Genomic DNA, 12,185 nt, shown 5'->3' on the forward strand with positions numbered 1-12,185 from the left:
TTTCAGGAAAATACCAATACAAATAAAATAAAATAGTGAAAACTCTAACATAATACATCCGGCCAATTTTTTTGGCACTTGCGGCTAGAATATTCAATAGAGTACCAAAGTTGCCAAACAACTTCGGATTAATCGATGATCTATCGGTAACGTAGCTTCATTTAAATTGATGGTATTTTGGAGTTTTGCTCGATTACCAATTTATTGTGTGAATACATCCAATCTAATAAATATGAAATTATACTATACACAGATTACAATGTACTTGTATATAATAACAGGTGTTCTTTTTAATGTAATAAATTAACAGATTAAACCAATTTATCGGTACTGACGGCCAACTAAATAATTTAATATGGTAGAATAACACATTCGAGTGAATCGTTATCTATATATGTCCGTTGATCTTTTTATCTTTACATCCTATATATATATCTACACACTTATTTCAAAAAAAAAGATACATTCATAACAAATTGTTCACTCTCATATCACATTTTCAGTGTAAACTACTTAACACTCAATGGCTGAAATCATTGTTTCTGCACTTATCCAAGTCGTTTTTCAGAAGCTGGGAGATGAAGGCTTGAAGCATGTTGTTCGGGCCAAAGGGATTGAGTCTGAGCTCAATAATCTGGGCAATAAATTGTCCATGATTCAAGATCTCCTTAATGATGCTTCTGACAAAGAAACTGCCGATAAAAGCGTTAAAAAGTGGCTCAACAGACTTCAACATTTGGCTTATGATATGGATGATGTACTTGATAGTTTGGCAACCAAAGCTATGAATCCGGAGTTCACTAGCAAGGTAAGAAAACTCATCCCGACTTTCAAACTTAGAAACAAATTGCGTCATCAGTTAGATAACATTGCCACTAAGTTACAACAACTAGAAAAGGATGCAAGTTTTCTAGGATTGAGAATTGTGAAAGATGAAAAGCCAAGAAGTATGAGCAATAAAAGAAATGAAACATCTTTTCCAAATTCATCCGAAATTATAGGACGACGAGGAGAAAAAACAGAATTGCTACGTAAGTTGTTGGAAAATGAGCCATGTAAAGACAAGTTTAGCGTTGTACCTGTTGTTGGTATGGGTGGGGTTGGTAAGACCACTTTAGCTAGAAATTTGTACAATGAAACAATGGTGAAAAATCACTTTACAGTCCATGCATGGGTATGTGTTTCTGATGATTTTGATGTTTTTAAGATAACTGAAACCATCTTTCGTGCGATGGCTAGTGAAAACAAGGAGTTTAAGAATTTCAATGAGCTTCAAATAGCTCTTTCCGATCAACTCAAGGCGAAACGATTTCTAATAGTGCTAGATGATGTTTGGAGTGAAAACTATGTCGAATGGGAGAACCTAGTTAAGCCGTTTCATTCCGGAGCCACTGGAAGTAGAATAATCATAACAACCAGAAAGGAGGGACTGCTCAAACAAATAGGTTTTCATCATCTAAATAAGCTAGAGAGTTTGTCACATGATGATGCTATGTCTTTACTTGCTCGACATGCATTAGATGTTGATAACTTTGATTCACATACACATCTCAAACCTTATGGTGAAGGAATTGTGAAAAACTGTGGGTGTTTGCCTTTAGCTTTGAAAGTGATTGGAAGGCTATTAAGAAAAAAAGCAAATGAACTATTATATTGGGAACAAGTATTAAACGATAAGATATGGCAACCTGATGATAATGTTGTTCCAGCCCTTAGGCTAAGCTACCTAGAGCTTTCAGCATGTTCGAAACAATTGTTTGCATATTGCTCCTTTTTCCCTAAGGATTTTTTGTTTAATAAAAGGGAGTTAGTTCTGTTGTGGGTGGCAGAAGGTTTCATTAAACAATCAACTAGAAGCACGATAACGGAAGAATCCTTAGGTCATGAGTATTTTGAAGAGTTGTTATCGAGGTCATTTTTTCAACATGCACCTAATGGTGAATCATTGTTTGTGATGCACGACCTTTTAAATGACTTGGCCACATTCGTTGCCGAAGATTTTTTTCTCAAGTTGAATGATCATATTGAGATTAAGACGCAAATTTTGGCAAAGTACCGCCACATGTCATTTATTCGTGAGAGGTATGTTGGTTACCAGAAGTTCGAGGCATTTAAAAGTGCCAAGAGTTTGAGAACTCTTTTGGCCGTGTCGGTTGGGGTGAATGAAAGTTCTAGTTGCTTTTATTTATCGAAGAAGGTTTTGGTTGACCTACTTCCTAAGTTCCCACTTTTGAGGGTTCTTTGCTTAAGCGGCTTCGAGATAAGTGAGGTACCAGAATGTGTTGGTCATTTGAAACACTTGAGGTATCTTAACTTTTCAAAAACCAAGATCAAAGAACTACCAGAAAACATGGGCAATCTTTATAATTTACAATCACTAATTGTTTTTGGATGTGATAAACTATATAAGTTGTCCATAAGTTTTTCAAAGCTTAAAAATTTGCGACATCTTGACATTAGGAATACTCCATTATTGAAGCACATGCCCCCGGGAATTGGTGTTTTGCATAGCTTACAAACGCTGAGCAAAATTGTCATTGGAAAAGAGGATGGTTTTAGGATAACCGAGCTCAAAGAGTTAAAGAATCTTGAGGGGAAGTTTTGCATTGAGGGGTTGGATAAAGTGCAAGATGCAACACATGCACGGGATGCAAGCTTATCGACGAAAAGACTTTCCAAGGTAAAGCTAGTATGGGATTATGTATCTAATGATTCTCAAAATGAAGCGTTGCAAAATGAGGTCCTTAGTGAACTCAAGCCTTCTAGTAATGCTTTGAAGAAATTCAAAATCACTTCATACTCGGGAACAGAGTTTCCAAACTGGCTCGGGGATCCCTCCTTTGACAAGCTGGTTTGTGTGTCGATTGTTGGCTGTAGAAAGTGTACGTCTTTGCCAACACTTGGGAGATTACAATCACTAAAGGAGTTGTATATTGAAGGTATGGATGCTGTTAAAATCATAGGTTTAGAGTTACTTGGGACCAGTGGTGTTGCCTTCCATTCTCTTGAAATTCTAAGTTTCAAATCTATGTTTGGGTGGTCTGTATGGTCGACCAATATAGGGGATGTTGATATAATACTTCCACATCTTCGTGAGCTTTATATAGAGGATTGTCCAAGGTTGGTTGACATCTCACTTAAAACGATACCTTCATTGAGATATCTAGATTTAAGAGGATGTGGTTATGGTGTGTTGAGAAGCATGGTACGTGTAGCTTCGTCACTCATTCACCTAGTAATAAATAATATTGCAGGGCTTAGTGACGAGGTATGGAGAGGTGTTATGAAGAATCTTTGTGCAATTCAAAAAGTATGGGTCTATTATTGTAATGAATTAAGGTACATATGGGATTCCAATGAAGAGGCAAGTAAGAATCTTATGAATTTGAGGACTTTAATAGTGAAGGGGTGTTCAGAGTTAGTGAGATTGGGAGAGAAAGATGAGGGTTGTAGGAGCGATATACTAACATCACTTAGGATTTTGAAACTAAAGTATTGTTATAATTTGAAGAACTTTAGTTGTCCAGGTAGTATTGAGACATTGAAAATTAGAAATTGTAGTTCAATTACAAACGTCTCCTTCCCAATAGGAGGAATGAAGAAGCTCAATTCATTGATTATTCAATCTTGTGAGGAACTAGTTGTAACGGGAAAGGACTTGTTGGGTGCGGGAGAAAATACCAACAACAAATCAATTCTCGAAAATGTGAAAATTCTTGGATGGCCAAATCTTACATCAATGAATGGGTTATTGAACTACAGTCACCTCACCTCCTTATGCATAGTCCATTGTGAAAATATCGAATCATTTCCCGATCTCGAGCTCCCAAATCTCACCTCATTAACAAATCTCGTAATTGCGCATTGTCCAAGTATTGATGGCTGTTTTCCACGTGGATACTGGCCTCCCAAATTGGTTTCTCTTTTCATTGGGGGGTTGAAGAAGCCCATATCAGAGTGGGGGCCACAAAATTTTCCAACGTCTCTTGTAGAATTAATATTAGTGGGAGGAAAAAACGACTATCAGGTGAGAAATTTGGGCCGATTGTCTCCTCATCTTTTTCCTTCAAATCTCCATTCTCTAAGAATATGGAATTTTGAGAAATTGGAAACAGTTTTCATAGGACTCCAACACGTTAACTCCCTTAGATGCTTAGAGATTGGTGGTTGTCCAAAACTAAAAGATCTACCAGACAAGTTATTGCCTTTACTCTTGAGTTTAAAAATAAAGAGATGCCCAAAACTGAAAAGAAAGACATGTAAAAAAGGGTTTGTCAACAACTACTGGGCGAGAATGTCACATATCCCTTGTATTGAGATAGATGAGGAATTACAAAATTAATATATAGGTTATGTATCAAGGTGCAGTGCACGAGCTTTCTCTCTCTTTTTTTTCCCTTTTGGCTTTCTTTTATATTCTCACATTAATATTTTATAATAAGAAGAATGATCTTTTTCTTTCTTTTTTATTGAATCAATTGCTTGTGTTATCAAAATTATTTATTATATAATTGCAAAATTCTTAAGAACCTTCATTAAATTAAAATTATTTACAATATTATTGTTTACACATGTTCATATGACTATGATTATTTATGTACATGTTGATAACCAAGTCTCTCATAGAACATTTATTTACAAATACTTGTATACATATGTTCGACTTGCATACGTATGCTCATCACTATTCATGCACGTACGTATACATATGTCTACACATTATTGTATAACAGATGAAGATCAATGTCTTCACATAATTGTAAAATCCAAAATTATTCCTTAATAATTAAAAAAAAATCACTATGTAATAATTATCAATAGAGTTCCTATCATAACTTATCAACATCATTGATAAGTATATATACATGGTCGTCGGTAAGTACAATTACATATATAGGGGTGAGTTAATTTGAGAACACCCCTACTGTAACATTTGTAAAAATTTGACCCGTTTGACTTTTATTAAACGTGATTTAACGTGATTTAATTGATTCTTGAACTGTTGACCTAAACGTGTTGAATGACTGTTTGCTCTAGTAGATTAAATAAATTCATTTAAAAATGATTTTAATGACGAACTTTTATGCCAAACGAGATTATGTGAACGTATTGATCGGGTTAGGACGTGAAACGATTTATTTGATAACTAGTAATGTAATTGGGTCGACTCATGACCCATGATCCACCACATTTGACCCAACCCAAGTCTTCCACCCTCACCCAATCATTTTCCTCCACCCTTATCCAATCATTCAATTCTTCATCTAACTCTCTCTCCCTCTCATTCATTGCAAGAAAACATCCCCTCACCCCCACTAAATTCTTGCTTCATTAATGGTGTTTCAAGCTAATTTAATAATGGATTAATCATCATCATCATCATTAGAACATCATATCGAAAATTCAAAGGTCAAAGTGCAAATAAACTACTCGAATGGGTCGAATTCGGATTTGAGGCTTTGTTGGAGATTTTGGTAAGATAAAATTTGTCTCAATAGTGTCATTTCATATTTGTGAACTTAATTCTAATCTTATACAAGTGTCCTTGGGTTAAAATTTGAGTCAAATCAATAAATGGGTCGAAATTAGGGTTTTGGGTAATAAAGTGGGTCAAAAACGGGTTTTTCGTTTATTGGTTGGATTGAGCCAAATTCTTGGTATGGGTTATGTTCAAAAACATGTTTCTAGTCTAACTAAATCAATCCCTAGTCAAAATTCGAGTTAAATCTCTTGAACACCTGAATTAGGGTTTTAACTAAATAAATTAGGTCAAATACAAATAAAATTCGAAATTTACATCTTTAATCAAAATTATGTTATGGGATATGTTTAATTACTTCTATGCATGGTTAACAAGTATTAAAATCAGTTTGATGTGCCTACAAACTGGAATTTGAGGTCAATTAAGGTTGATTTTCAAGTGGTCAACAGTTGACTTAAAAAGTCAACCGTTCATGTTCTTCTTCTTGCCCAGAACTCCCGATCTGTCCCCTGCTCGCCGTAATGTACGCCCATGGAGGCGTAGCTTACGCCTCTCTGCATCTTCATTTTTCACCTTACGCCCCATCACTTCTGTTTACGCCACATAATTGAGTTTTGGGCGCCAAAATGAAGTTTTGCACTGAACTGTAACCTACGCCCATTTTCAACGTACCTTACGCCAGTTCTGTAGCCCACCGTAGCCTACGCCTCCTAGCATCGTAGTTTACGCCTCCTATTTTCCTGCCTTCCGTAACTGACGCCTACAGCCACCGTACCTTACGGTGGCTCAGTTTGTGAAGTTTACCTGATTTTTTTTTAGGGATTATGGCACGTGAATGTAACCACCTATGCCCGAATGGTTATGTAATGTAACCACCTAAAAAAATGGATACGTAATGGAAGAACCTTCATTATTCTATGCCATGTAACGCACCGGATAACACCCGTTTTTGTTACCGGTTAGACCACGTGCATGTCACGTGTGTATTAAAAATATATAAAACGGATAAAAAAAACAGAATTTCACACTCTTCATCCTCTCTCTTTCTTCCCTCTTCTTTTTCCCTCTTTTTTTTCCCTCGATTTTTTCCCCCTGATGGCTTCATCATCATCCTCCACAACATTAACAAATCAGGGATGTAGATATATCTTTTGTGCTTGCGGGGCCAAGATGCGTATTCTCACTTGTTGGACAAACAAGAATCCAGGCCGTCAATTCATCAAGTGCCCTAAAGTAAGTTTGCCCTAATTTGTGATTCTCTAAATTTCTTTGATATAATGTGAATTTGGGTTAGGGTTTTTGTTTAATTGACTGGAAAGTAACAAAATTTGGGTTCAAAACAGGTTATTAGTTCACATTGTACCAGTTTCAGATTTCTTGATGAACCATTGCCAAGTGATTATTACAAAGATTTGCTTTACGATCTTCATTCACAAAGAAAGATTCAAGAAGCTAAAGAAGAAGATGATAAGGAAAATGAAGCAGATGATAAGCAGATGAAGAAAAAAAATGGCTGAATTGACTTTTACAAAGTCAAAATTGCCCATGTTTGACCTTCTGGTTTTTGTTTTGATTTTTATTGTTGCATTATTATCATTTGTAATTGTTGTGTTGGTCGTATAATGTGTTTGTAATCTTTATTAGGTAATGAAAAAATGAAATGAAGTATTGTGGTTTTCAATATATAGTTAAGAAATGAAATCAAATGAAATGAAGTGTTGGTGTTAATAAGACCAGAAAATGCATATTAAGAAAGTGAAAAAAGTCTGCATATAGCAGTGCAAATTACATACCAAAAGACAATATAGCAGTGCAAATTACATACCAAAAGTCTGCATATAGCAATGCAAATTATGTGAGTAGCTTTTTCACATATTACATATCAAAAGAGGATCATGTGAATATAGCAGTAAGTCTTTCCTAAACATGATCATGTCTGCATATAGCAGTGCATAGCTAACAATATAGCAGTACATAGCTAACAAGTTTGTTTCAAAAACTAATACAAAAGATCCTGATTTCCCATTATCCTACTCAACAACCAATGCATCATCTTCTGTTAGACCAGGACCAGGTTTTGTTTTGGCAAGTTTGGCTCTTAAAGCCCTGTAGCTTGGTGCCCTTTGCCTCAAACCTAGTTGTTTTTTGACTTGTTTCACTGGTTCCTTGTTGGCAACCCTTGGTTGAGTGCTGAATGTACCTTGACCAATCCTTGTAGCAACCTTGGCCTTGCCCTTGACAGTATTTGATGTCCCAACACTTGAAGTTCCTACAAAAATACATGAATTAAAATAGCTAAAACTATAAACACATTTGCAACAAAAATACCGATATATGAGAATCCATACCTGTACTTGCACCAACTTGTGTTCCTGAAGTCACAAACTTAAGTCCTCCTTTGGTAAACCTGTATTTCCTTCCTGGACTGAGTGGCCTCTCTACTGGTTGACTTGCAGACTGAATTTCAACATTTGGTTGGGTAGCATGGTGGGAAGATGGAGTTGGTTGACTTGCAGGGTGTGTTTGATGACTTGCAGAGTGGGTTTCATGAGTTGCAGAGTGTGGTTCTTGACTTGCAGGGTGTGGTTCTTGACTTGCAGGGTATGGTTCTTGAGTTGATTGAGTTGCAGGCTGTGGTTTTGTTCTTGGGTAGTTTTTTTGTCTTGGCTTTGGTATGTGAGGGTCTTTCCTTGGGTTCTGAAATACATGTTCTTGTGTTGTGACCCATTACCCAGCAGTTCCTACATGTCATCTTCATACCATGTTTTGTGACTCTATTAGACCCAACCCTTGGTTCATGTGCAGCTCTTATCCTTTTCTTTCTAGGCCTGCCAGGCATAGTTCTAGGTTTTGGGGGCAATGGTTTGGGTGAGTCAACTACTGGACAGGTATCCATACCACCAACTGGAACCACAACCTTGTTATAAGCATCTTTATAAACAGATTTCCTAAACCAACAAGAGATGTATTCCTCTGGTTCTCTGTTACACTTATAGATTGCTTCAATAGCATGCACACATGGAATGCCACTTAATTCCCACATCCTACAAGTACAAGATTGTTCATCCATGTCCACAGTGCATTATTGTAATTTCTAACCTCAAATAAACTACCACCAGCATGTATAGTCAACTAACAAGTCCTCTCTTTCTTTATGCCTTCTAGTTTTTTCCTAATAGATGGACACACATCATGCTCCCAACCCTGACTTAACTCCCTCAAAGACTCTAATCTAAGCATAACAATTACTCTCAATGCTTCTAGCAGAGTGATTATTGGTTTGTTCCTAACTTTCAACAAGACAGAGTTCCAACACTCACTAAAACCATTTTCAACTGCCTCACATCCTCTATGAATTTCAAAAAAAGCCCTACACCAAGAACTAGGATTTCTGTCTATCAAATATTTATATGCATTAGCATTTACTACCTGGATTTCTTTCATGACAGACTCATATTGTGCTTTGTATGATGACTTGGCCGCTTTCCAAAATAGGTTCCTGAACTCAACACCACTATACACCTTCCTGAAGTTTTCATAGATGTGCCTAGCACATTGTCTATGTTCTGCTCTTGGCATGACATCCTTGACAGCCTCAATTAAGCCCTACATATTTAGTATATTTTGTAATAACAAGTAAATAATATATTTAATATATTTAATAAGTATATTTAGTATATTTAATATAGTTAGTATATTAACAGGATTTAACAAGTAAATAATATATTAACATGATTTACCTTGTGTTGATCAGACATCAAGGTGAGTTCTTGACCTTCTGGGCATCCAATTCTCTTTATTTTCTACATTCACAATTGCCCAAGCAATTGGGTACACTTGGTTGTTTCCATCCCTTCCAACTGCACTTAACAGCTCACCAGTACATGGCTTCTTCAAAAAACACCCATCCAAAGCTACAATCTTTCTACACCCAAACCTCCATCCTTCTTTCACACCAGATAGACAAATGTAGAATCTGTTAAAATAACACTTATCATCTGGATTGGTTGTAGTACCCAACTGCACTGTAGATCCTGGATTTGTTCTCAATATTGCTTCACCATAAGACCTTAACAACCCATAATGCTCTTCCAAAGTTTTTTCATACTCTGTCAAAGCATAAGTTCTAGCTCTCCTGGCTTGATGATGTGAAATGGTACATTTATACTTTTTCATAACTAAGTCTTGAATGGCACACAACTTGATTTCTAGTTGAGCTCTAATCCTGTCTGCAAAGTGTTTTCCAATCCATTTGTAGTCCACCAATGACCCATACTTAAAGTTTCTAGCACATGTGTGCTCATCAACCAAAGTCAGTATTTGAAAAGACTTTTCATTATCCATCCACCTAGCATAGCATCTAAAGGTACACTTTCTTGGAATTCCAGGGAATCTCTTGTTCTTTTTTTGCTTACCTTTCTCTGGGTCTAAGATATTAGGTGGCCTAGTCCCACACCTAGAAATTATGCTTGTCTTACAAGATCTCTCAAACCAAATAGAATACCTATTGGCAAGAGCATAGTATGACAGGCATTCCCTCAGTTGGTTATGGTTTACATACAATTCTCCCACCTTTGGTCTCCTCATTTTCCAATGTGTAGAAGAATCATGAATGGAGAATTTAGATGTTCTGGTTGTGGTGGTTTCAATATGTCATCAGAATCATCCTTGGCTTTCAATGCTTCAATTAACTCTTTCAAAAAGCTTTCATGTTCTTCATGAACTCCTTTCTTCACATCTGCCTCATCTGTTTTAATAGGCTTATTGCCACCAAGATGTGGAAGTTGCCTTGGGTTTGGTGTCTTGGCAATGGGGTTCCCTTTCCTAACCTCCCTAATTTCATCTTCACCCTCAGTTAAATGGTCTAAAGATGCAACAGATTCAGCATCAGACTCACTAGATTCAACATAATCATCATCATCACTCTCATTGTTAACTGGACCTCCACTACTCTCACCATGCTCTGTTTTAGACTTAATATTATCATCACCCTCCCTCTCATGAATCTCATCATCACTATGTTTTTCCTTTACAACATATCTACTTAAATCTATAGAATAGTAGTCAAGAAACATTGATAATTCATACTCAGATTGCAGAAGGTCAAAAAACACACGACAATCCTTTTCACATTTCAAATTCTCCAAATGTTCATCAATTGACCCAGCACTATAATACATAACAGAAGATTCAGTACCTGTTTCTTGGTGTACGTGATGTACCAACTCTTCCAAATCTATGGCCGGGATCATGAGGGTCATCATTTTCTCATCGACATAACGTAATGGATCCTCCATGAAAGACCCATCATAATGGACTTGAAATTTATATAACTTTAATTTTGTCATTTCTGCAAAAAAAATAAAAAAATAAAAAAATAGCACTTTAGATCAAAAACTAAAAAATAACACTTTAGGTCAAAAGAATTACATAAAGATTAGGTTGAATTAAATAAACAAAAAAATGGAGGAAAAAAATTTTTTAAAAAAAAACCTAGAATTTTGGGGGAAATTGAGATGTAATGATTAGGAAAACGAAATACCTTCATACGGCTGAGATAATCTTTGAATCCAATGATGATCGGAGTAATTTGGGTTTTTAGTGGTGGTTATGGCGGGAAGATGAAGAAGGAAGAAGAAGGGTTATTAGGTGGTGGTTACGGGTTTTTTGTTTTTAATTGAGAAAATGATAGATAATAACGCTTTTAGGTTTTTTATATCAAAACTCATCAGTCTTTCGCCACGTGTATAAGTCAACGAGGGTCAACGGTAAAGGTAACCGGTTACCTTCACTACAGGTAACGCGTTACATGGCATAACCAGAATAATGAAGGTTCTTCCATTACATATCCATTTTTTTAGGTGGTTACATTACATAACCATTCGGGCATAGGTGGTTACATTCACGTGCCATAATCCCTTTTTTTTATCTTGCTTCCTCCCTCTTCTTGAATCTTGTCCAGCTTTTGTGTAACCCTCTTTGTCTCTGTTAAAGTCTCGATCTGTTGGGGGAAGATGTTGGTGACCATAAGCTGTTGTTGTTGTTGTTTTGGAAGAAAACCATTATATATAGTGTATATATATAAATATATACGTCCTTGATTTTTTTTTATTTGTTCTTCTCAAACGTGGGCCATCCTTCTTGCCTTGGTCTGGGCTCCCTTCGGGCCATTTTTCTCAGCTCACTTGATACCTAGTTTAGTAGGTCCAAGTGTCGAGTATTTAAGCAAAGCATGTATATGTATACTTGCAAATATATGTAAATAAAAGGGTATCATTACATATAAATATATTAATAAACCTTTAAATATTATGTTAGGTGGTGAACACAAGACGATTACCGGACACCTATAGCTCGATTTAAACTTGCTAATAATTGGTTTGCTCGGCAAAGGTGAGTTTCGTAGCCCCTACGTTTATATTATTTAGGGTGGAAAGTGTACTCGTTATTAAACGGTTGTCGGTTGATTCACTTGTTATGATATGAAACGTGACGTTAGATGCTTATTTGTTTTGCTTGATTCACTTGTTATGATATGAAACGTGACGTTAGATGCTTATTTGTTTTGCTTGGTTACACGATTGTATGTGTTTATCGCGCATTATTTATTATGTAAGTCGTGCCAGAAACGTATATCGCGCATTGTTCATCATGTAAGTCGTGCCGGTTTATCGCGCATTATTTATTATGTAAGTCGTGCCAG

General features: G+C 36.2%; 2 protein-coding genes across 2 annotated transcripts; one reads left to right on the forward strand and one right to left on the reverse strand.

Moving 5' to 3' along the window:
* Positions 1–523: 523 nt before the first annotated feature.
* Positions 524–4,342, forward strand: LOC122587519 (putative disease resistance RPP13-like protein 1). Its single transcript, XM_043759704.1, has one exon. It carries the CDS (start codon positions 524–526, stop codon positions 4,340–4,342), a length of 3,819 nt encoding a protein of 1,272 aa, XP_043615639.1.
* A 4,272-nt stretch (positions 4,343–8,614) lies between these two features.
* LOC122587520 lies at positions 8,615–10,069 on the reverse strand. Its single transcript, XM_043759705.1, has 2 exons — positions 9,239–10,069; positions 8,615–9,088 (listed from the first exon to the last, which is right to left on the reverse strand). The coding sequence occupies exons 1-2, from the start codon at positions 10,067–10,069 to the stop codon at positions 8,615–8,617; spliced, it is 1,305 nt and encodes a 434-aa protein (XP_043615640.1).
* Positions 10,070–12,185: the final 2,116 nt, after the last annotated feature.

The sequence above is a fragment of the Erigeron canadensis genome, chromosome 2 (genome assembly GCF_010389155.1).
Source record: "Erigeron canadensis isolate Cc75 chromosome 2, C_canadensis_v1, whole genome shotgun sequence".
Lineage (NCBI taxonomy): Eukaryota > Viridiplantae > Streptophyta > Magnoliopsida > Asterales > Asteraceae > Erigeron > Erigeron canadensis.

Excerpts from the sequence above, each read along its gene's own strand:
- LOC122587520 (XM_043759705.1), bottom strand. The coding sequence starts at position 10,069 with ATGAGGAGACCAAAGGTGGGAGAATTGTATGTAAACCATAACCAACTG. Across the intron at positions 9,089-9,238 it reads GGTCAAGAACTCACCTTGAT|GGCTTAATTGAGGCTGTCAA; the intron begins GTCTGATCAACA and ends CTAAATATGTAG.
- LOC122587519 (XM_043759704.1), top strand. The coding sequence starts at position 524 with ATGGCTGAAATCATTGTTTCTGCACTTATCCAAGTCGTTTTTCAGAAG.